General features: G+C 35.9%; 1 protein-coding gene across 4 annotated transcripts in view; it reads right to left on the reverse strand.

Moving 5' to 3' along the window:
• Cdk14 (cyclin dependent kinase 14) overlaps nt 1-26,265 on the reverse strand; it is a 556,731-nt gene that overhangs the window by 291,587 nt on the left and 238,879 nt on the right. For all 4 annotated transcript variants that reach the window (XM_010609534.1, XM_033758509.1, XM_033758507.1 and 1 more), the window contains exon 6: nt 3,112-3,174. In XM_010609534.1, coding sequence (XP_010607836.1) covers nt 3,112-3,174 — 63 coding nt within the window. The remainder of the gene's footprint in view (nt 1-3,111; nt 3,175-26,265) is intronic.

Below are 26,265 nucleotides of genomic sequence, written 5' to 3' on the forward strand. Positions count from 1 at the left end.
CACACACACACACACACACACACACACACACACACTCTTCCTAGGTGACTCTGCTGTAGAAATCAGTTTGAAGACCTTTTAGGTGATGATTTTTTTGTACTTTTAAACATTCCAAGAATGAGGTACTCCAGAAGATGCTGGAAAATCCTCACTGAGATAAAGATTTCACTAGGCAGGAGAAAAAAGACACCTGTATATCACTGCATGTTGCTCCCTTTCAGAAAAAGATACACCATAAGGTAAACTGCATCACATATTCTTGGGAGAAAATATATAGATAGAGAGAGATAGTGAGATATAGATACATTTTTAATAATTTACATCCATAGACACATAGCTATAGAGACAGGCGTAGTGGTAAACGGGACACCAATCTGTGACCAGGTTAGGCAACTCGGGGGTGGAATAACCCCTCCTGTATACAACCAAGGTTCATTGCAGGTGTCACATCTAATTCCTTTAGCAAGATTTTTATGCTGATTACACATCTCATTCACCGGGAAGTTTCTCATCATGTTCTGAAGGTAACAACTCTCCGTGTTAAACCTTGTTTACTGCAACAGTGTACCCTGGGCTCGGAAAAGCTAACAGACATTCAGTATCTAAAGTATGATGAACGCCTATGAGGTCAAGGAAAGTATCTGAAACTTGTCTATGAGCTGCTGAAACACAGTTTTAAGGAGTACAGCCTGGTCACTGAAAAACAGCAACCTAGACTTGATTTCCCTGTAACCATTCAAAGATAAGAAAAAACATGTCATGGAAGACACAGAACAAACAGTAAAAGTGCACCAAAAGTCACCAATATCACAGGCCTGAGGACAGGGAATACAGCAGTGCTTTGTAGAATGGGCTTGCTTTCTTTGTTTCCCAGACAAATTTCTCCACTAACACTTGATAAACATAGGGTTGATGACAAAACTGAACACTGACAATAAATAAAACCCAGCAAGGTCATGTCTTTGAAAAGACAGAGCTGGTTCTTTAATCTCTATCCAATCAGTGATTTTAAGTTGAGATGTCAAGGGCAACTTGACATACTTGCTGATTTCTACCATAGCTTGGGGACCTCTGGCCTCTGCAAAGCTAAAGGCCTTACCAGCTGGGCTTTCCAGAGTACCCCAGGCCAAGAGTGAAAAACAGGACTGGCAATATTGTACTGCTGACTGTGAACCCTAAAAAGAATACCCGTACATGAATGTACACAAGAGAGAATCTGAGGTTTTTTAACAACAAAAAGATCAAAATTATTTTCACGCTTTGATACTAATGTTTAGAGTGAGACTTTAACACGGACCAAATTAATCTGTTAACAGAAATATATTTTTACAAAAAATAAATATAAATTCTTAAATTAAGCTGAACAAAGAAAATATTTTATTAAAAACAACAAAAAGGAGAAATATGTAAAATCAACAGACTATTAGGTATCATATCAATTCAATTATTTACTTTTAAAAATTTGGTCCAAGTTTGTATATTTTTAAATTGTATAACATAAACCGGTAATCATAAAAACTTTCATTCGTAATGTTACAAATATTTAAAAGCACTTATAATTAAGAGGAAAAAATGAGAACCAAGACCTGTCATGTAAAGGTACAAGATCCCAATGATGAATGCCACTGTGCTGTACACCTAACACGTACCAATAAGCTCAATGAGAAAAAAACAAAGCACCTACAATTTATTTGAAAAAATAAAAAAAACCAATAGGACAGTGGGCAATGTATAAGAACCAGGCAATTTAGAAAAGCAGAATGACAAGTGGTGAGAATTACGAAGACGTGCTTAATAGCCTCAGTAGTCAAATGACAACATGAAAGACATCCCATTCTTTTCAGAACGCAAAAATTAAAGTGACTGATTTCAGTAAGGGTAGAGGAAAAGTCTTACTAATATAGATACCTCACCTCTGTCATAATCCATTAAGTACAAATCCAAAAGAAGTAAGAGTATGGTGGCTTTATACTAATATTGACTCTATAATCATTTATAATAAAAATATTCTGGAAAGAATCCAAAAATCTATGAATAAGGAACTGTCAAAAATTCTGGTTTAGTCATACTAGAAGTTACGTACAGTTATTAGAAAGACTGAGCTACATAGTCATGTACAGTATTGATTTTAAAGGCTACCCATGATACATTTTAAGTGAAGAAAGGAACTTATAAAACATATTTCTATCAAGGAAACTACACACATGCCTATCCAGGCAAAGGGGAAGTACAAAATAAAAACTACTCCATGTTTCAAAGAGTGGTTTATATAGGTAATGAGAGAAAATGGAAACAAATAATTTTACTTCAAATGCATCCAAGATACTTAACTGGTTCTCAGGATCATGAAATGTAGCCATTTGGATTACAAAATGCATATCAGTAAGTCTTCTGATACACCTCCGATATCTTTAAATTCCCTAATATACACTAAGAAATTTCCTGTTTTAAGCTTCAAGTTCTGAAAATTTTCCCCAAATGATCATTAGGTTAAATATTAGTAAAACTTAGTTCTTTTGAGACGCACTCATTAAATTTCTAGTAAAAAAAAAAAATGAAAAAGAGCAGTAGAAAGTGCAACTGTTTCTTGCATATACATACAAATGAAAAATTAAGAAGCTGGAGATCAGTGGTAAGCACTTGCCTATCATACGTGAGGACCTGAGTTCAATCCCAAGTACCAGGGGAAAACAATTGAAAAAAAAGCAAAATCAACCCTGATGAACCCACTAAAGCTGTTTTGGGTTATATCAGCATTTCACGTTGAAATCAACTGGTACTACACTGTGGGGTTCTAAGCTTAGAGTGCTATGCTCTTCTCTCCTAAGCACAGGGTTAAAACAGGGTTCAGTAGAACCCACTCATTATTGGCAAATGTTTCTCCATCAACTACAAATAAGGTAAGATGCAAACAACAAAAAAAATCCCATTAAACATATTTACTATTAAAATAATTTCCACCATTGAAACTGAGGTACAGATGATGATGTACTTGCATATTATTTTACTTTATGTAGAATTTGTTTAAAAATGTAAGGTACAGTAGAGATATTAGGCTCAGAAAAGGCACATAAAGATGCTAAGTCTGCGCTTCAAAATTCCTTTTCCTACCTTCACATTAGCTGGATGGAGCCCCCCTGGGTGCTTGTCCATGTACTGACATAAATCAGTGTGCTAGAAGGAAAAAAAAGAGAAGGCATTAATATCCCTTGGGCTATAACATGATAAATCAATATTTCCTAATGACTTCAAAGTCACCATTACCTTCTGAACAAAGGAAACCTAAGACAAGTAGGTGGATTTTTTAGTGGATGAAGTTGCATGCTCTCACATCCCTACGTTTAACCACAGCTGAATCATCTTTTCCTCTAGGTTTTATGTTAAACATGTCTATGTATAAAAGTAATATGTGTCCACAATATGTTAACTAACCTTTTTCACAGTGAATACATGTCCCTCTACATTAACATACAAAATCCAACTAACCCAATTACTTTAATTATCACATATTTTCCAAGTGTAAATGCAAGTTGTTATGTATTTTATGGTAAAATACTCAAAATCTTTTATAACAGTTAAATTGATGAATTGACTTATTTAAATGTTACATCTATATTCACAACAATAATTTTTATTTTGCCAGAACTCTGAAAATACTGGAGTGAGCAGATTTTACAGACAAAATCTTTTTGAAATTATAAGGTAAGAAAAGGCATCCAGGGGCTAGGGATTTAGCTCTGTAGTGTTGCTGCCTGCCGCTCAAGTGCAAGGGCAATGTCCTGAGTTCAATACCCGGTAGTGGAAAAAAAGAAAAAAAAAGTTATTTCGCTATATGTCAAAAAGAAGAGCCCCACGTACTATCCACAGCCCTTTCCACAGTATTTTGAGAGAGTCTAAGTCGCCCAGGCTGGCCTTATACTGAGATCCTCCTGCCTCAAACTTCTAAGTGGCAGAGATTACAGGCATGCACCACTGTTCCTAGACAATGTTTTTTTTTCTTAATTGTTTTTCGGATTACACTGGAAATTACACCAATTCTTGACAAAAACATGTAGTGTCACTATTCAAATTTTCCCTCTCTTACAGGAAGTTACTATAGAATTTTAAGAGTGAAACTTTTTAATCATTCTGTAGAGGCTAGAAACATGAGCATTTATGCCCCATTATTAGGTTTAGATTACTAGGGAATTAAAAATTTAGAATATATTCAAGAATCTTGCTATAGCTGATATAACAATCAAATTCTGTTACTGAAGTTTTAGCTCAAGAGAAAGGGTAACTTATGAGGGTACAGGCACAGTTCAGCCTTCATCCCTTTCTCCTGTACCTCCTGAGTCCGGCGCAGCAGGCTAGACAACAAGAACACTGCATAGAGGAGATGCTCACAGGAAAACAACAGACATGTCAGTGACCAGAGCAGAGTATGTGTGTACTATTTTAAGAAGAGAACTGCAAAAGGTTTCATTTAGTTTTGTCCTCCAGTTGACTAACTTTTTTCACCTTCTATTCGTGTCTTACTTAGAAATAACTTCATCCAAAAGCCTTTCTGAAATCTTTGGATCACATTAGGTTCCCTCTAGTGTTTCTTGGACAAAGTCAAATAAAACAGAAGAAATGTCAGTAGATACATTCTGAGATAAAACTGCCACTGTCTAGGTCCACACCCAAGGTGTTTAATTTCCAGATCAAAGTCAAACTCCATGAAGGTAGAAGTTATGTTTGATTTGGAAATTATTGACTCTGTGGTCCAGGCAAAGTGTTATACACAGAGAAGAAGGAGATGCAGAAAGTGTTTTATATATAGAACAGCTCATTTTAAAAATAATTACCGTGGCTTCCATCAAGTTTTTCCTAACTAATATTTTTATTTCACACATTTAACAAATTCAGGAGTGAATCTGGGGTCCCAAACTCCCATTTTGTAACTCTGTGTTGTTTACTTCCCCATTCTTTCAAATAGAGAAGAACTTTTTAAACAAATAAAATAGTACATGAGATGACAGCTTTTAATCTATAACAAAATATCTAGAGTTAGCACTTAAAACACTGCCATCATCTAATAAGACCCATGAAGGCAAGAATGACATCTAATTTGCTCAGTGCTTCACACACAGCAAACAAAATGGCAAAAACAAAGCACACCCAATCCCACCACCTGCTATGGTTTGGATACAGTGTGAGTGTGTCCTCCAAAACCTGACATGCTGAAAGGCTGGTTGATCCCCAGTATATAGTGGCAAGATTTTGAAAGGTGGGACTGCCGGGTGTGGTGACACATGCCTGTAATCCCAGCACTTGAAGGCTGAGACAGGAGGACTCCTGTGAGTCTGAGACCAGCCTGGGCTACAGAGTGACTTCCAGGTCAGTCTCAACTACATAGTGAGACCCTGTCTCAAAAAACAAAACAAAACAACAACAACAACAAAAGAAAACAAAAGAGCAGGATGTTACACAAGAGTAAGCCTGGAATTTGTGGAAAATAGCTGAGAGAGAGAGAGAGAGAGAGAGAGAGAGAGAGAGAGAGAGAGAGAGAGAGAGAGAGAGAAGAGACCTGGCAGACAGAGCCTCAAGTGAAAAGATGTGTAAGAGCTGAAGACTCATTTTGATATTTTCTATTATCTACCTCTTGCCCACTTTGAATCTGACCGGGTCAGGGGAAAAAAGCAATATATCTCCACATAAAACCATCTGTAAGAAGGCTATCTGAATCTCAGACAACCCCTTTGATACGAAATTTTTGCCAATTTTCCATAGCTGAAAGAAGTACGCACCAACTTAAGGAGGGTTCACTAATCAGTATATACACATTTATGTATCTTTATTTTAGCTAAACTTTTAGTCACAGAATGAAGTGTTCCAGTGACTGACCCTTCAAATAATCAAACCTCTTATACAAGAGAGATCAAATTCCTCATAGTAATTGAGCTTTTCCATTAGCCTTGACTTTGATTTTTTTTTTCCTCATTGAGTTTATTGGTACATTTTTAGGGATACAGTACAGTTACATTCATCATTGGGATCTTGTACCTTTACATCACAGGTCTTGGTTCTCACTTTTAACCCCTTGTCCTGCCCTCCCTTCACCCCCTCCTCCCCTCCCCATTTACAAACACTTTATTTCCATTTTTTGATTTTCTCATATTTTTTACTTTTCCCTTATTACCTTTCCCCTACCCTTCCCACTTTCCCTACACCTTTAACCCTTTTCTTCCTATTTCACATGGTCCATTATATCATTAGGATCTTATGTACTATTATAGTTTATTCACACCAGAAAAACTATTTGGTATTTACACATGTGTGACTTATTTATTTCACTTAGGAGTATATACTCAATGTGAGCCTTGGCTTTTAAACTTGGCCTTTCTCATCAAACATATAAAGCACCTTCAAAAACATATGCATCCGTTACCATTTTTTTTGCGGTATTGTCTGATATCCACAACATTTGTCAACTAATCCTGATGTTATTTAGCACTGCAAAATATGAGATGGAAAAATAGTACACTATATTTTTTTTAACTTCTAGCCAAAAAACAAGTTTTCCCCTGGAGATGACGAACAGAAACCCTCATTTTGAAAGTATGTTAAGCATTGCTTCTACATCCTTTATTATTGTTTCCCTTAACTTTCATTTGATAGCGAGAGTCAATAAATTGCAGGTTGGTGTCATTTTTATAAAACTTTTTTAAAACCCCAGAAAACAAAACGATGACCTGTTACATAAGCATAACAATATGCAAAGATTACATAAGCAAAACATAATTCTAATTTTCTTAATATTAATATGTAATTTTATTTTACATTTCAACAGCAAAGTGCAGCTATACTTTTATTGTGAAATTAATGAAATGTGATTTACCAAACAAAAACTAAGTGGAAATATAGGATTAAAATACTAGTACGTTAAATTGGAAGCAAAGTATATACAGCCCTCCTTTCCCACTGATCTCTGATTCTCTAAGAGGCCCATTGTGAGCCCACGTCCAAGTTTGATTCTAGATACTCCAACCTCATCCAGGTGAATGAGCCATTAGAGAAGTCTTTAAATAATGCTCTTGATAATAAGAGAACATATCAAGAAGTTTACAATTTTCTGAAGGGAAGGGGCAATTGCTCCCATTCTCCGTGGTAACCTACAGGGTCCAAATGTAGGGTGTTCTATACCATGCAGCTGGACCACTGCAGCTCTAGCTAGTGTCACCTTCGGCAGCACCATCCCCTGTCTAAAACACAACACATACACCTGCATTCTGACTAATACCACACCTGGAAAGTGGTTATGAACTTTGGGAGAATGGATTATCCTTGTAGTTTTTAGTCTATTTCACCTGTAGTTTATCACGGGTGCACAATTCACGGGACAATTGTGACTGCTAGAGGAAACTGAAAACAACTTATAGAAATCAAGCCTCCATTCTGCTATGGCAATCACTGCCATTTTCCTCTAGGGATAATCTCCATTTTTGTCAGCCCGTATTACTGTAAGAATCAACACCTCAAATTCATGACCAGTTAGGATCACTCTCCTCTACACGCAGAGCTTTAAATTGACTTTGAAATCGTATTTTCCCACACTTGATCTATTTCATTCCCAAATCATAATCAATGAAATCACAATACTGCATCCCAAAATATGAGAATCATTCACTAACAAGAAAAAATAAAAAGAAATGTTAGGCAACTTATATTTTAAAATAAACTCAAAGGCATTGAGAATGTTTAATTGAGTAAGTTTGAATTTGTGTGTCTCTCAGAGGGGCCCATTTTCAGGATAGTAGCTAAAATATAAAATCATCAGGCAGGTGGGGTGGCACACATCTATAATCCCAGGAGTCTAGGAAGCTGAGGCAGAACGATCACAGGTGTGAGCCCAGTCAGAGCAACTTAAAGGCTTTACTGGCCCTGCCTCACAATAAAATATAAAAGGCTGGGGATGTACCTCAGTAGGAAGGCCTTGGGTTCCATCCCCAGGACCACTAAATAACTACATACATTCATACATATTTTGTAAGTATACAATCAAGTGCTTTTAAATTTTTATTAAAATGCCTCACATATTTAACCACTAAAACAAGACATTTGTTAAGAGAGAGAGTAAAAGTATACCCCTTCCCACTGAAGTAGAGCAATAACTACAACTAAATTACTTTGCTTCAAATTGTATCACAAGGTAGTAATACAATATACCTTCCCAGTCTATTCCATCACACACTAAAATATTCTATTCTCAAATATTTTCTTATTACTCCAGAGACTTATTTTACATTTATTGGATTATTTTAGTTTTATTTGGTTTGGAATGGAATGAATATGAGAAAATGAAAAATAATGGAAACAAAGTCTTTGTACATAGGGAGGGAAGGGCTGAAGGGAAGGCAGGGAAATGGGGAAAAAAGTAAGAACCACGGTTGATTATGTAAAGCTACAAGTTTCCAAAATCAAATGTCATTATACCGTATACATTAAATGTACCAATAATATTAATTTAAATAAAAAACAAAGTCACATAGGAAACAGATTTGAAATTCCCCCAGTAAACCACATACATATTCCCTAGGGAGGTAGGGCAGGGGTAGTTAATACACAAAATAATTTACGCTACATAAAAATGCTTTCATAGCAATCACAATGCTACAGTTTCCTCCTAATTAAATTATTCATTTCTTTTTAATCATACAAAATATTCTCCTCCCTTTTGGCAATAATAAATCTATATGTGGCTATCCCATAGTTCTGCCTAAACGGTTTCAGCTGTCATTTCTGAATCTAAAAATGCATGGCAGGTTACTGGAACATGAAGCGTTTCCAAACAAAATCCTATCATGTAAAACCAGCAGCCTGAAAAATTTCTTCCTTTAAAACAAAAACATTACTACTTGTGTGCATCTAATGACTTCATAGGGAGACAGATTGGGCACCTCTGCAGTAAGACTGCTCGCTGCAAGTCCCTCTCTGATAAAAGAGCTATGGACATTCACGTCCCAAAAGTTTGTGTCTGAAGCATTTTCAATATTGCAGGAACTAATTGTTTTTTTTTTTTTTTTTTTTTTTTTTTTTTGGTACTGGAGATAGAAATCCCCAGCCCTGCAGGAGCTAATTATTAAATCAAAACATATCTATACATTTACCTACATCATTTATTTAATTAAAAATATTTCAGGTAAAACAATTCTCTTTTTAAATTTAAATTCAATGCACAGTCTTGAAATTTGTGGAAATTTTTTAGAAGAAAGAAGTCAGACTTTCTACATGAAATAGGAAGAAAGAGGATAAAGGTGTAGGGGCAGTGGGAAGGGTAGGGGAAAGGAAATACGGGAAAAGAAAAAAATAGGGGAAAACAAAAAAAAAATGGAAATAAATGTTTTGCAAATAGGGAAGGAAGGAGGGGGTGAAAGGAGGGCAGGGGTATGGGAAAAAATGAGAACCAAGACCTGTCATGTAAAGGCACAAGATCCCAATGATGAATGCAACTGTACGGTATACCTAAAATGTACCAGTAAACTCAATGAGGAGAAAAAAGAAGTCAGACTTTCTGAAAAGCTGTCTCTAGAAACACGCTATTCCAGCGTTAGAAGAAGACGTACAATGCACTCTCCTGAAGCACTCTACATCCAATCCCTGCTTTAAAAAGATATTCATGCCATTGCAAATCCAGTTTATTTCTTTTTGACGAAAAAATAAAAAACTAATGAGTGTAAGGAATGTAATGTTCTGACCATACACCTTCAGCAAGAATTTGGAAAAAAATAAATAAAAGGTGAAAGTGGGCCACACGAAATTTTTCGAATATAAAACCTCAGATGGAAGAGAAAAGGAAAGGGAACCAGAAGAGCTCCCCGAAAGCACCTTCTGGAGCTGCCTTTCTAGAAATACGGAAGACCCTACAATTCCAGGGAGAGAGCAACATGAACACGAGGAGTTACAAGCTGGGGATTAAGAATCGGGAGAGAAGGGACATTAAGAATAGGGAAGGAAGACACGGAAATAAAAGGGCTGTTCTGAAACAACTTCTTTGGGGTACAAAGATGGTCAGAAGGGTCACACGCTTGTTTCTAAGCAGTAAGAGTAACTAACTCCGCGTGAGTGCCGGTCATACTAAATATGAAAATTCATTTAACTACTCTGAGAACAGCTAGAGGCACATACTATTTTTTAAAAAAATTAAAAAGTTTTAAATTTTAAAAATAATTCTACTTTTTTTTTTTGCATTCTTTATTCTAGATATTAGACCTTTGCCTGGAGAACAGCTGGAAAATTTTTTTCCCACACTGAGGGTTGTCTCTTCACTCAGTCGGTGATTTCTTTAGATGTGCAAAAAAGCTTTTTAATAAGATGACATACAGTTGTTCATTCTTTGTGATATTTCTTGTGATAGAGATTTCGTTCATAAAGACTGTCTGCATTTACGTCTTCAAGAGTTTTACCTATTTTATCTTTTAGCTGATTTCGAGTTTCTGTTTTAATATTTAGATATGATCCATTTCAATGTTAACTTGATATATGGTGAGAGATATGGGTCTGGTTTGGGTATTCAGCAGGCGAAAAGCCAGTTTTCTGTTTAACAGGCTTTCTTCCAGTGAAGGTGTTTGGCCCCTTTGTCAAAGATAAGGTGGCTGAATGTATTTGGAGTTATTTCTGCACCTTCTTTTTTCTTTTTTCTCTTATTGAGTTTATTCGTACATTTTAGGTATACAGCACAGTTACATTCATCATTGGGATCTTGCACCTTTACATAACAAAAAAAAAATCAGATCCCCCCCTCCAATTTAAAGAACCAATTCAAAAATAGGCATCTACAATGAATAGATATTCCGCAAATGAAGTAGAAATGGCAAATAAATATATGAAAAAAATGTTCAATACCACTGGTCATTAGAGAAATGCAAATTAAAACATTGCTGAGATTCCTCCTCACTCAAGATAGAATGGCTATTATCAAGAAATCAACCAAAAAACAAATGCTGGTGGTGCTGTGGGGAAAAAGGAACTCTTTCCCAGTGTTGGTGAGAGCGCAGACTGGTGCAACCACTGTGGAAATCAGTGTGAAGATTCCTCAAAAAACTAAGACTGGAAGTTCCACTTGGTCCAGATATTCTATGTCTTGGTATCTTCCTGAAAGAATTAAAGGAATCATACCACAGTGACAGATGCACACCCATGTTTATAGCAGCACAGTTTGTAATAGTTAAATCTTGGAAACAGCTCCAATGCCCATCGCTTGATGAATGCATGAAGAAGATGTAGGTTTTCTTTCTCTTCATACAATGGAGCACTACTCTACCATAAAGCAGGATAAACCTGAGACATGTTTAGGTAAATGGATGCACCTCGAGACCATACTCTTAAGTGAGATCACACGTACAATCGGACACACGTTTAGATATCACACTGTTTCTCTGGTGTGAGACAATGAAAGGGTTAATGAAGACCAAAACGAATAACAGATATTGTGAAAATGGAAGAAAATGTTCAAAAAGGAAGGAGAACTAGGGATAGAGAGGGGGACAGAAGGGAAAAGATAAAAAGGAGAAAAGAAGGAAAAATAGAAACAAAGCTTTTATAAATGAGGGGTTCAAGGGAGGGAGCAGAATGGGGAAAAAAGAAGAATCAATATATATCATGTACAGGTACAAATTCCCTGTGATGAACGTGATCATGATGTATATGTAAAATGTACTAATAAATTTATTTAATTAAAAAAATTTTTTTTGGTTTTTTGAGACAGGGTCTCACTATGTAGTTGAGACAGACCTGAAACTCACTATGTAGCCCAGGCTGGTCTCGAACTCACAGCGATTCTCCTGCCTCAGCCTCCTGCATGCTGGGATTACAGGCATGTGGCAACACGCCCCGCTTCAATTTTCAAACTCTTATAATGAGTGAAGGATTGTAAAATGTAGAAAGACAAATAAAACTCAGTATTTAAGAGTTTACTGATAGCTGTGGGGGAAATAAAAATGTCAATCAAATAAATGCCAATATATTCTTCCACTTCTTAAATAAATTAAAACATTTATCACCTTGTTCATATCATTTGACCCAGTGGTAACAATCTTAGAAGGCTTTGCTCAAGGCAACACAAAAGTAGATATTCAAAACAATGTTAATATCTGACAATGCAAAATACTGTGAAATTCTTCAACATGTTTATAAATACCTGATTATTACTGGAACACAGGTTGTGGGCTACAGAATGCAAGATGGGAAACAGCAGAAATCACTTGAATTGCAGAAAAGTGGCAACTTGAAAAGTATATTACAAATACAAAGTTCATTTAGATCTTCCCACCTGGTTGTAATGCACGCTATAGAACGACAAACTTTCAGAGAAAGTGCTGGCAAGCACTGAAGTATGTGAAATGCCTGTTTTTGTACATACAACGAAAAAGGCAACTGACAACTGACACTCTTCTTCCTACTGTACCCCTGAAGCTAAGTCACTTCAACTGAGTTGACATAAAGGGGTAATTATAATTTAGATTTCTCAAATTCAGTAAGTAAAAGCGCAACACTATCGTTATTTTTAACAATTCAAATTTTTATCTACAGATTGACAGCTTGAAGTGCAAGAAATTAAGTAAGGATTAGTGAACTGTACTGTTAAGAACCTACAAAATAATAATTTTTTTTCTAATAGATCTTGTAATACCAAACAATAATAAAAAAGAAAAGCTCAGGTCTTGGGGTGGGGAGTTGTCATGAATTTTGTATTCTGAGTACTTTCTAAAAGCTAAAGTGGAGAAGAAATTCCAAACTATCTTCTTCTAAACATCTAGAGCCAGAAGGCAATTTGTCAACTTGCTTGTGATAACTTCTTTTGTCAAAGATCAACTCATCATTTCCTTCTTTGCTATCAGCTTTGCTGAATGCATCCATAAAGTGTATAATCCATTGCTATACAAGGTATGAAATTAAAAGATATCCTGAAAAGAGAGCAGTTTTATTTTCCTAATTAATTAGAATTAATTGCAAACTTTCAAAAATATTAATTTTCCCAGGAGCTTAGCATATGTGGCAGATATAGTTGATGCTTTCAGTAAGAATCCTGAAACTTTCAGAAGTAAAGACCAACATTATTGATCCCCATTATATGTTTTTACTTTTATCATGTTAATAAGTAGTCAGTGAATCAAAGCTGAAAACATCTACCCTTCTATTCTCTGTACTTAGTAGAATATGACATTAAAAAAAATCTTTTCCTCATCTTCTCTGTCTAGATGAATATACTTGTCTGATGCTGGCACTGAAAATATGATTTGAAAAGTCAGACTTCGAAAATTTTAAAAGCAATTATTGGTGCTGAAATTTGAATCTATTACCAAAAATATTGTAAAATGCCTACTAGAGTATTCAGGATAAAAGATCTGTCAATATTACTTCTAAACAAATTAGCAGGCTTGACCTATAAAATGAAATATGAAGCCACTTATAATAATTCTATCAAGGAAAACAGAAGAAACTTGGTAAAGATAACCACATCTGTGCTCCATGTTTGACTAATCCATGATAGAAAAGCTTAGGATAAACTAGTTGATTCAGTGCCCTCACTGAAAATACAAAAGATTATTTTGTTTTGTTGATTTCCAATAGTCGAGATTAAACTCCAGAGCCTCATGCCTACTAGGCTGCACTCTCCACTGAGCTACATCCCCAGCCCTGAGAAAATACGAGATTCTTATTCAATAGCAAAGATACAGGATCAAATTACTACAATCTTTCAGAATCATCATACCTGAGTGTGGTTTATTAATACCTTCAAATTTAGGCCAAATTTAAAGCAACATTAAAGATGAGCAAGGGATTTTTACATTAATACAAAATATGCATTGAAGAAAGAATAAGTACTGATATACAATCACATTTAATGATTTGGAATGATAGTACATTAACATCTAGCAGTATAAAAGGTTTAAAAATGTGTATGTCATACCGGAGGCTAGTACAGGCATAAACACATACATCAATCATTACACATATACAACATGCACTGATCATACATCATAAGCCTTCAAAGACAGCACTAAGGAGCACTGACTCCCCAATGACTGAGGAATAAGGAATCTGGGATATAGTAATGAAGACAGGCCAAGTTACACTGTAATAACAATAACCACTGTCTTCACTGGCCAAAGCAAAGGACACAACCATGCCTAAATTCCACAGGGAAAGCAGGTATATCTTCCAGCAGGGGTGGGATTCAAATTCTTTTTTTTTTTTTTGTGGTACCAGGGATTGAACCCAGGACCTTGCACTTGTGAAGCAGGCAGCGGAACCACTGAACCAAATCCCCAGCACTCAAATTCTTGATAACAGTACTATAGAACACTGCAATAGGGAAATCCTACTCAATTTTTTCTTCACTGATAATACTATAAGAACATTAAATGCTACACACACACCAAAAAGATTCTTATAAAAAAGCATCAAACATAATAATGCAAAACTTTCTTTGCAATGAACTTTTTGGTTTATGTCTTGAACTGGGTAACTACTTTGAAGATAACAACACAGAGTAATAATAAATAGCTATTGTTATTCTCTTATTATTTGGTTAGAAATTTTGTTTTGTTTTTCCATAAAATAAAAATAGTGACAATAGTTAGGGATTTAGCTCAGTGGTGCTGCGCCTGCCTGGCAAGCACAAATCCTGAGTTCAATTCCTGGCACCAGGGGGTGGGGAACCTGACAACATAAACACACCACACACACACACACACACACACACACACACACACACACAAGCACACACACACGCACGCACGTCTGTGTATATATTTACATTGAATTTTTGGTGGGTTTTTGTTTGTTTGTTTTTTGTTTTTTTGAGACAGGGTCTCACTATGTAGTTCAGACTGGTCTTGAACTATGAACCTAGGCTGGCCCGGAACCCCTGATGATCCTCCTGCCTCAGACCACTGAGTGCCGAGATTACGGAGAGGTGCCACCATACCCAGCCTATTTGTTCTGAATTTTAAAAGAACTTTTTGGTCAAAAACTTAGTACCTTTAAAAAGTTACAAATTACTGAAGTGTTCAATTCTCACTGAAAATTAACTTTTCGAGGAATTCGTGCTAGATTTTTTTTTTTTCTGAACTGTAAAAATCTGATTTTCTGGCATCAGGTATCATTTACTTGGATATTTAATCAGGACTTCATATTCTAAAAATAATTTCCCTATCAGATACATGTCTGGTAAACTGAAAGGCTAAAGTGTATTTACAAATTAGTTCTTAGGACTCTTCGACACAGGTGTGCTTCCCTAAATGAAGGTTGAGGTACAGTATGTGAAGGGAATAAAACCGATTTATTAGCAGAAATCAAAGTAGGGGAAGTGAGTCTGAAAAGGAAGTCAGGCCATGATGAGAGCCAGTAAATCCTTGGCCAGCCTAGCACCAGCCAAAATGGCCAGGGCTTTATAACCGTAACATTTTCTTTCAATTTTAAAAGCTTGTATAAATGTTTGTAGCACATAATGATTCCCTGTTCGTGGGGAGTTGGTACATGCACATGACACATCTTCATTCTTTTTCTTTAACCCTTCCTTTCTCTCTGATCCCTTCATAACTTCATCCCCTTCCATATGAGAAAAATATATCTTCCTACTTCTTAATATCTATCCTTTATTTTGTTATTTACTTAATTTTGGGGTGATCACATATAAAAAAGATGAGTCTGTTTTATTTCCCTTAACATTATGGTCTCAAGTTGCATCCATTTTCCTACAAATGCCTCAAGTTTATCTTTCTTTACAGCAGAGTAAAACGCCACTGTGTACAAGTCCTGCTTTTCTTTATCCACTCATCTGTTGATGGACTATAGGCTGCTTCCATGATTTAGCTCTTATGAGTTGTGCTGCTAGAAACAGGTATGCAAGGGTCGCTGTAATCCGATGTTTTTAACTCTTTGGGAAAGACATCTAGAAGGAAATAGCTGGGTAAGATGGAATTTCTAGCTTTAGTTTTTTGAGGTACGTCCACACTACTTTCCACCCTGTTTGTACTAACTCATATTCCCACCAACCCTGACTTTTCAGAGTCTCCAGATGCAAAAAAGTCAAGGGCTCACTCTGGATGTGTGTCTGAGGCAAAGAGAGGCCCTGCAGGGACTAACAGGAAGTGTTCATCTGGTATCATTTCCAGTAGCTGAGCAGCAAGATGTCCCCTACAGGAGGATAAAGCCACTGCACCTCCAGGTCTGCAGCACTGTGAAAGCACTGAAACATGACTGTCCATCCTCCCGCCCTCTCCTTCGCTCCTCCCCGGCCTGTCCCCCTCCTTCTCCCTCTCCCTCCTGTCTCTCTGACACACACATACACCAGTACTTCTGTTCTCTGCAAATATCCATATCAAACTGGCAAAGGCTTAGGAGAGGGCCCACCCACCTTGGCACTATATGGTACACAAGATGAGAAACCCAACCCTGTACAGCAGCCTAACTGCGGTTCATCTTATACAGATGCATTATGACAAACAAGAATGATCAACTTGCCCACTGAACGCTGTACAATTTACTACTCTCTTCATGATATTTTTCAGTGAGCTGAAATCTGATGTTTTAAAAGTAAAGATTTCCAGTCTATTCTTTTCCTTTAATAAATATTTTATTACTAATCATATTCTCCCTACAACTCTCTCCTCTTAAATCTCTGGCACTGACAACTTCCTGTCTAACAGATTTTGATAGCTTTCCTCAATATATTTCTTAAAATTCTACCTGGACTACCCCACATGTGATCACTCCTCACTACATCCACCATCCATATTTATTATAAAAACACACAGCAACACAAAGGGCGGAGACGACAATCTATGCAATCTTGCAAACATCCCGGCCAACGGCTAACACAGAAGGCAACAACTGAGATCCACAGCCTGAAAAAAAAGACCACATATTCAAGAAAGAAAAAGGGATAACCAAAAAGATGGAAAACTCTTACTTAGCAAATAGCTGCCATGACAAATTCGTTTTCCTTGTTCTTGAATTATGAAACAGAAATGAAGCATGAACATCTGTTGAGGGTTTAGAAATAGGTTACATGTGGCAGTGAGGAAAGAATAAATCACCCACTGAAAGAGGCTGAGTGTGAACTCAGAACATTAAAGTTCATTCTCTAAAACTGAGGACTTCAATAGTGTCCATAATGGAATTGCAAAATAAAACATATACATACATTCTTAATAATTAGGTTTTAAAATTAAACCATCATATATTTCCACATACACACACACACACACACACACATTAACATTATAGGCCTATCTATCTGGCTTATAAAATACTATCAAATGTATGAATGTGTACATTTGTGTGTCAATCATTATCACCATAATATATCAAAACAAACAACAAAATAATGACTAACCAACTTAATAACAAGCATAAATATTTTTCAGGATAGTACATCCTAAGAAGGCATACTCCTACATTAGACCCTGTTTGTATTCCCAAGGTCTGAATGATGGGACAATAATCTAACAACAGTATTTTCAAATATCTTCACTCCTACTTGTCACATGTGATAAATTCTGACAACTGATAAACAGCATTAACTTAAATGCTTCACGACATTAATGTGAAAAAAATTACCTAATTTACACAGTACATTAGCTTGTTACATAGTAACAAGCTAAAACATTTGTTTATATTTAAACTTATTAAGAATGGGTGGGACTCCATGATAAAAATGACAAACTGAACACTTACCATCTACTTTGTACCCTGTCAAATTCCTAGCTACCAAATATTAGATTGTCTAAAACAGACAAGAACAAGACTGTCATAGCAAAGAGGAAACAAATACTAAAATGGCAATGGATAAAGCCTAATGCTACCTTAACAAAGAATAAATATTTTAATACAGAATTGGTAGAACCAGGAAGTAGGTAAGAACACGAGGTCTACATATTGAAGCCTAAGACATGGAAGACTGGTTACAAGTCTTTTCAGTAGCTGTTTAACACTCAGATTTCCTTCCGCACTCTGCTATATAGATAATGCCCTTCCAAAACACAGAACGTCTGTCTAAATGAAGAAAGGCGAACTGTCCTAAAGACAGGACTATCATCCTGAAACAGGGGAATTAAGTGGGGCCTTATCCCTGCTCTGCTTCCAGAAGAATGGCAGCTAAACTACAAGCAGGGTTTAGAAGAGTCTTCACTGAAAATCCTACAGCACTTCAGGAAAGAAGGAAACTCTCTGTAAGAGTTATGTAACAAGCTGGCTCAGTTTCTACAGTGAAATACACAGTGCATCAGGTACCCACACTGGAGCTAAGGTCCCAATCATGTTGTTTCTACACCAACTACCTGGTTTAAAACACTAATATGAAAAATAGGGACAAACTAAAAGGAAAAATAAATAAATAAAACACTTCGTGGAAACAGTTTTACAAGCAGAAATTTTTCAAAAAGACATTAATATTTTCAGTGAAATAAATAATACTGCAATTTTAAAACAAGGAAAGGGATATTACTCATGTAACATTCTGAGAAAAAGTTATCTTGCAAATAGTATTCAAAAATTACTACTTAAAGATTTCATCAGAATATATGAAACAAAAAGTTGACCAAATGTCCCTTAACTTTGAGCTAAAGGGAAAAAAAAGATAAGAAAATTAGAGAAGAGAGAAGAAAATTAGAAAGGCAACCCAAAAGTCAAATTGAATAACAGAAGACGGAGAAAACAGGCAGGACAAGATGAAGGAAGAAAAATCATAACAAAATAATTTGAGATGATTTCTTGGAACAGAAGGAAACAAGCACCTTAAAAGATGCTCAACATTATTAGGCATTAGAAAAGTAAAAATAAAATGGTAATCATATACCACAAAACATCTGTTATAATAGACAATAATCAGAGGTGCAGGTGAGAGTATGGAAAAACTGGTACATCCACATGCTGCTGGTTAGGTCGTAAAATGCTATGTCTGTTTTAGAAAACAGTTTGGCATTCCACAAAGAGTTAAGCACAGAGCTATGATTCAGAAACTGCATGCTTGTGTATATGCTCAAAGGAACAGAAAACAGACACTCAGAAAAAAATGCATGCTAACAATGCTCGTATGAACCCTACTCACACTGGCCAGAAGGCAGGGAAAACTCTAAATGTACATCAAAACATGAAGGAATAAACATGGTGTGAACATGCATGGAATATTATTCAGCCTTAAAAAGTAATAAATCATTACCCAAGAATCATACCTGTAACCCCAGCACTCTAAGAGACTGAGGCAGGAGGAACACAGGTTCAAACCCAGCCTAGGGAACACAGTAGCCTAGTGAGATACTGTCTCAAAATACAAAGTTTTGAAAAAGGGGCTGACATTATAGCTCAGTAGCAAGTCCTGCAGTACTGCAAAAAAAAGAAAGAAAAAAATAAGCACTGATACATGCTACAACATGGATGCACTTCAAAAGCATTATGCTAAGTGAAAGAAGCTGGTCATGAAAGATCAAACATTAGTATGATTCTATCTCCGTGAAATATTCAGGCAAATGAGAAAGAGACATGAAGTAGATGAGCACTTCGTAGGGACAAAGGTGGGTGCTCAATTTGCATTGATTGTTAATGGATATGGGGCTGCTTGATAGGGTGAGGAAATGTTCTAAAATTAGACCACGGTGATGGTTCGACATCCCCGTAAAAACACTAATAACTTATTAGAATCTTATGCATTGTTGCAGATTATTCACACCAGGGAAACTATTCGGTATTTACACATGTGTGACTTATTTATTTCACTTAGGCGTATATCTTACTGACATTTAGAAATGGGAAGAAAGGAGCTAAAGGTGTACGGAAGGTGGGATGGGTAGGGGAAGAGTAAAAAGGGAAAAGAAAAAAATGTGAGAGAATGAAATGATGAAAATAAAGTGTTTGTAGATGGGGAGGGGAGGAGGGGGTGAGGGGAGGGCAGAGGTAAGGAGAAAAAATGAGAATCAAGACTTGTCATGTAGAGGTACAAGATCCCAACAATGAATGTAACTGTACTGTATCCCTAAAATGTACCAATAAATTCAATTAAAGCTGAAAAAAACCACTAATAACTGAATGGTATACTTCAAAGACAGAATTTTATTATGCCTCCAAATAGCTGTTACACCCCCCCCCCAAGTAGGAATGGAAGAACGTGACAGTTCAGATTAAAAAGGCGATGCAATGAAATTAAAGCTGAATCTCTGCTGTCTATTTCCACAGAAAATTTTGGAACACTAAAAATGAAGTCAAAGTTTTAACAGAAACAATGAAAACTACACAACATTGGAGCAATCCTACTGAGGTTCTAACGAAACATTCTCCAAACAAGAACTCTACATCTAGCCAACACATCAACCCAGGATGAGCTGAGCACAGAATGAAGATACATTCAAAAACATGATGTGGTCTTGAATTAATGATAGCAATAAACAACAGGAAGTTAGTATTAATCCCATGGAAACCAAGAGTTGAATGGAGCAGGAAAGCACTCACAGTATACCACACCCTTCAGTACTGAAGACTCACATTGACTTAATAATGTAAATACTAAATTCTGATCTAATCAGTATCCCAATTCATCTAATCGATACTCATGGCAGACTGGAGGCTGGTGAGAGAAGAGAGGTCTATCCGTTTTAAAGTGGAAGACCGAAGAAAGAACATCTAAATTCCTATTTTGCACTACAGGAATCAGTGGATCATCCCTAAGATGAATAATCAGAAAGTGACTGTAAAAATGTTTCGTTAGATATTTAGAAAAAATAGAAATGATTAACTAAAAATCATTGGAGGGGAAAACTGTTGCTTCTCCTGAGCAAATTTAGAAGAATTAATAGACTAACAGACTCGTTATGTGCAACCGCAACCATAACTGGCATAGGAATAATTATATCAGCAAAAATGAATCACTTTTGGTTAAGGTTTACTACTGCTTTATCCAAGCAAAGAAGGTTCATTAAACTAAAATATAAAGTATGCTAACTATTCAAGAAATTTAGGGTACGACAATAAAAATATTTAAAGTAAGTAAAGTAAAAGAAACTACTGATTACAGTAATATGTATTTATGAAATTACTGATTGTGAAAATTAGTACAAAGTTGTAGTCATTTCACTTTGTATGATAAATTATTATGTGCACTTATTCACTTGGAGATGAATTTGTTAAATGATTTTTTTCTTCAATTCCCTAATGATCTAATCAAACTTAATGAGAAGATAATTGGAAATATTGATTAGATTCATCCTACTCTTGGGTGCTTTCATCTAATGACAACTTTTGTACTTTAGCCAAAGCTTTTCTCTAATTTTTATTCTTATCATTATTGTCAGTTTTATTGCATTTAGAGTACTGCTCTCCTGCCGCCTGCCAGTCCCTCATAAAAGCAAAGTTTTTCAACATTATTGTTTACTTAAGCAGTATGAGTCACTTATGAGAAAAAAACATGAGAAATGTTCTTTTCTTTCCAAAAAAACTGTTTATTACTGTTCTTTTCTCTGATTTTTGTATCATCAAATGCTGCAATTTAAACAATAAAAGTCTAAAATAAAGTGAGAAAATAATTTACAAATTTTAAAACAAAACCACAGAGATTTCATTTGTTCTCCTAAAACAGTCTGAATACACTTGTGTTTTTGTGGATCAACAGGCAATTTCTACATAGCAAGTTAAAAGCAGACGCACATCCATCTTAGATCTTGTGAATTAAAATATTAAGTTATGCCGAGGAGAAACTAATAAGGATGGCAAACTAGAACACAGAGAGTACAGATATACACACAGCAAGAGAAAAACAAACCTAGTATGACAGTAAGAGTTGAAAATCATGAAAGGAAACCATGACTCCTTATTAGATGAGAAAAAGCCATTAGGGATAAGGACAGAAGAGAAGTTAATTGACTTTGTTCTATCAATTAGAGAAAATGAGAGGTTCATAGCACAGATCGAAAACTAGCTTGTCTGCTTTTTGTTTCCTGATGCCTCCTTATGGCTTAAAACTTTTTTATCTTACACTGCCTGCACATTAAGCTATCCCGGATGTACATAAGTTCACATTTGGTACTCGGTTCTTCCGAATGACAACCTCCCAGTTCAGAATGTGTAATCACATATTACACTGCATAACTTCATCCACAAATGGTATAGCAAACAAAACATCTCCAAAACCCTTTCATGCAAGAAAGACTGAATCAAGTCTCGTCACTAAGACTCAGGTAGTTTGAAGCTCATGACACTTGTAGATCTGTGATGATAACCTATATCCAGAAGGCTCATAGAGATTTATTTAGTCTAAGAACAGAGGACTCAAATCTCTTTTAAAACAGCACTATTTGTATTTCTGGAACCTAAGAATATCTCTGGCAAGTGAAGGCAGTCCATATATGCTGGGGGAAAAACATAAATGAATTAATGAATTATTAAGTGAATAATCATAACAACCTACATTTCTGTTTCCAAAAATAATGGCACATAGGACAAGTTTATAGAACAGTTTTAAAAGTATGGGCAATCCTTTGCTACATAAAGTTGGAGTGATGTAGTTCCCCTGAACTTCATTCAGGATATGGTAGGAAGATCAGAAAGAAATCTATGCAATGGAGACTAAGAGAACAATACAAAAAAAAATCAATGAATTGAAGTTGCTTTTTCGAAAGAATAAATAAAATCAATAAAACTTTAGCCAACTTTATCAAAAAAAAGGAAAGAAAAGGCTCAAATCTATGCAATTAGTAATGAAAAAGGTGATGTAACAACAGATGCAGCAGAAATAGAGGATCGTCAATACCTACTTCAAGAACCTGTACTCTCATAAAATGGAAAATACAGAAGAAATGGACAGATTTCTAGATACATATGAATTACCAAAGTTAAATGAAGAAGATAAAAAATTCTAAACACCCCAATTACAATCAGTGAAATTGAAAATGTAATTAAAAATTTACCAATAAAGAAAAGCCCCAGTCCTGATGGTGTCACTGCTGAATTCTGTAAGACATTAAGAGAAGAACTATTGCCAATATTCTTTAAAGTCTTCCATGAATTTGAAAGGGAAGTGATCCTTCAAAATTCATTCCTGGAAGCAAGTATTACTTTGATTACAAAACCAGGGAAAGATCCAACCAAAAAAGAGAATTACAAGGCTATCTCCCAAAAGGAATATAGATACAAAAATCCTCAATAAGATACTGGCAAACAGAATACAGAGGGTCATCAAGAACATCACACACCCTGACCAAGTCAGATTTATCCCAGGGATGCAAGGATGGTTCAACATATGTAAATCAATAAATGTAATATACTATATTAACAGAATCAAGGACAAAAACCATATGATAATCTCAATAGATGCAGAAAAGTCATTTGACAAAACTCAACACCCATTTATCTTTAAAACTCTGCAGAAAATTGAAATAGATGGTATTTATCTCAAACTTCATGAAGGCTACCTATGAAAAACCGACAGCCAATATCATACTAAATCATCAAAAACTGAAAGCTTTCACACTAAAATCAGGAACAAGACAAAGATGTCCATAGTCACCACTCCTGTTCAATTCTGGAAACAACAGCCACAGCAATTACACAAGAGAAGGAAATGAAAGCAATAAAGATAGGAAACTATCATTATTTGCTGATGATATGATACTCTACATAGAAGACCTAAAAAAACTCTGCCAAAAGACTTCTAGACTTAATTAACAGATTCAGCAGTGTAGCAGGATATAAGGTCAACACTCAAAAATCAATAGCCTTTTTGTACACAAATAACAGACTCATTGAGAGTGAAATAAGGAAAACACTTCCTTTCACAATAGCATAAAAAAATGAAACATCTAGGAATCAATCCAATGCAGAAAGCAAAAGACCTCTACACTAACAAATAGAGCACTCTGAAAAAAGACATCAAAGAGTATGTAAAAAAATGGAACGACATCCATTTTTCCTGGGTAGGAAGAACCAACATAGTGAAAATGGCCATACTTACAAAACTTCTATACAGATTCAAGGCAATCCTGATTGAAATTCCAAAAGTATATTTCACAGAACTAGAGAAAACAATCCAAAAATGCATTTGGAACCAGAAGAGCCATTCTAGGCAACAGAGACATGACAGCCACTCTAGGCAACAAGGACATGACAGGGGGTATCATAATTCCCAACTTGAAAGTATACTACAAAGTCACTGTAATAAAAACAGCATGGTACTGGCAAAGAAACAGAACTGAGGATCAGTGGAATAGATTGGAAAATACAGAAACTATTCAATATGTACTCAGCTATCTCATCTTTGAGAAAGGAGCCAACCATTCTCACCAGAGGAAAGAGAGCCTCTTTAATAAACTGTGTTGGAAAAACTGGATATCAACTTGACAAAGATTAAAACTAGATCCCTAGCTTTCACCAGGCACTAAACTAAAATTGAAGTGGATTAAAGATCTAAATATTAAGACAGAAACACTGAACTTGCTGGAAGATGAGTTAGGTAGAACTCTTGAAGATATTAGCATGGGAAAAGACTTTATGAACAAGTCCTTAGTAGCATGGGAACTAGCGTAAAGAATCAACAACTGGGATCTCTTCTTATTAAAAAGCTTCTGCACTGCAAGAGAAATCACCAACAGACCTAAGAGATAACCTAGAATGTGTGAAAAATTTTTTTACCAACTGTTCCTTAGACAAACATCTACTATCTAGAATATATAAAGAACTCAAAAGAATCAGATCCCCCAAATATCAAGATCCATTTCAAATATGGGCATCTGAAATGTACAGACACTTCTCAGACAAATGAGTAAAAGCAGCAAATAAACATATGAAAAAGTGTTCAACATCACTGGTCATTTGAGAGACACAGGTGAAAACAACATTGAAATTTTATCTCACCCCAGAGAGAAAGGCTGCTATCAAGAAATCAACCAATAACAAATGCTGTCAGGGTTATGGTGAGAAAGGAACCCTTCTCCATTGAGTGCAGATGGTGCAATCACTGTGGAAAGCATTATGGAGATACCTCAAACAACTAGGATTAGAAGTCCCGTTTGACCCAGCCATCCCTCTGCTGGGTATCTTTCCAAAAGAATTAAAAGAATCATACCACAGTGATATATCCTCACCCATGTTTACAGTGGCACAGTTTGTAATAGCTAAAATTTGGAAACAGCCCATTTGCCCATCAGTTGGAAACTGGATAAAGAAGATGTGGTTTTGGGCTGGGGATTTAGCTCAGTGGTTCGGTGGCCTGCCTCGCAAGTGCAAGGACCTGGAATTCGATCCCCGGTACCACAAAAAAAAAAAAAAAGAAGAAGAAGAAGATGTGTTTTTTTTATAAAATGGAGTATTGCTCAGACATAAAGAGTGACAAACTAGAGTCATTTATATATAGCTAACTGGATGTATATTGAGGTCAAACTCAAGTGAAAGAAATAGGATACATGTATAAATACTGAATAGTAGAGCTGGGGATTTGTCTCACTCTTTCCACTGTCTGCTTCATAAGCACAAGGGCCTCAGTTCGATTCCCTGTGCCGATAAAAAAACAAAACAAAAACCTACTGAATAGTTCCTCTGATGTGAAAAACTAAAAGTGTAAATAAAGTTCAAATTGTATAATTTATAATGTGAAATAAGAAGAAAAGGGCTAAAGCAATAGGGAAATGTGATATGTAGGGGCAAGGAAAGACGAGAAAAGAAAAATATGAGAAAAGGAAAAAATGGAAACAAAGTCTTTGTAGACAGGGAAAGGTGGAGGTGGTGAAGGGAGGGCTGGGGTATGGGGTAAAAATAAGAACCAAGATACATCATGTAAAGGTACAAGATCCCAATGATGACTGTAACTGTACTGTATACCTAAAAAGTACCAATCAACAATGAAAAAAAAAATGTTCTTCTCCAAAATATATGTGCATTACCTTCTTTCACTTCCACATTTTCTCCTAAATACCTCTTGCCTTCTCAGGGAGGCCTTTCCTGAGCACCCCCACATAAAGCTGCAAGACTATGTTCGTTCAGAGTACACTTTATATCATGGGAAAGCAAATAACTGCCTTAGCACAGTGTACTCTGGGAACCGGAACACTGAGGGACAGGTAAAGCATCATGTGACATAAAATCATGCATATTAAAGCATTCTGTATAGACTTGGAATTCAAATGTATGAGTCAGAAAAATAAACAGGAAAATTACGTGGCAGTTTAAAGACAGAACAGAACTTCCAGCTCCTGGGCCCATATTGTGCATGCCTCAGATCATCATGTACAACAGGGAAGACAGTTAACAGGGGCAGCC

Source organism: Fukomys damarensis, unplaced genomic scaffold (assembly GCF_012274545.1).
Source record: "Fukomys damarensis isolate Sample0158 unplaced genomic scaffold, DMR_v1.0_HiC HiC_scaffold_4, whole genome shotgun sequence".
NCBI classification, from domain to species: domain Eukaryota; kingdom Metazoa; phylum Chordata; class Mammalia; order Rodentia; family Bathyergidae; genus Fukomys; species Fukomys damarensis.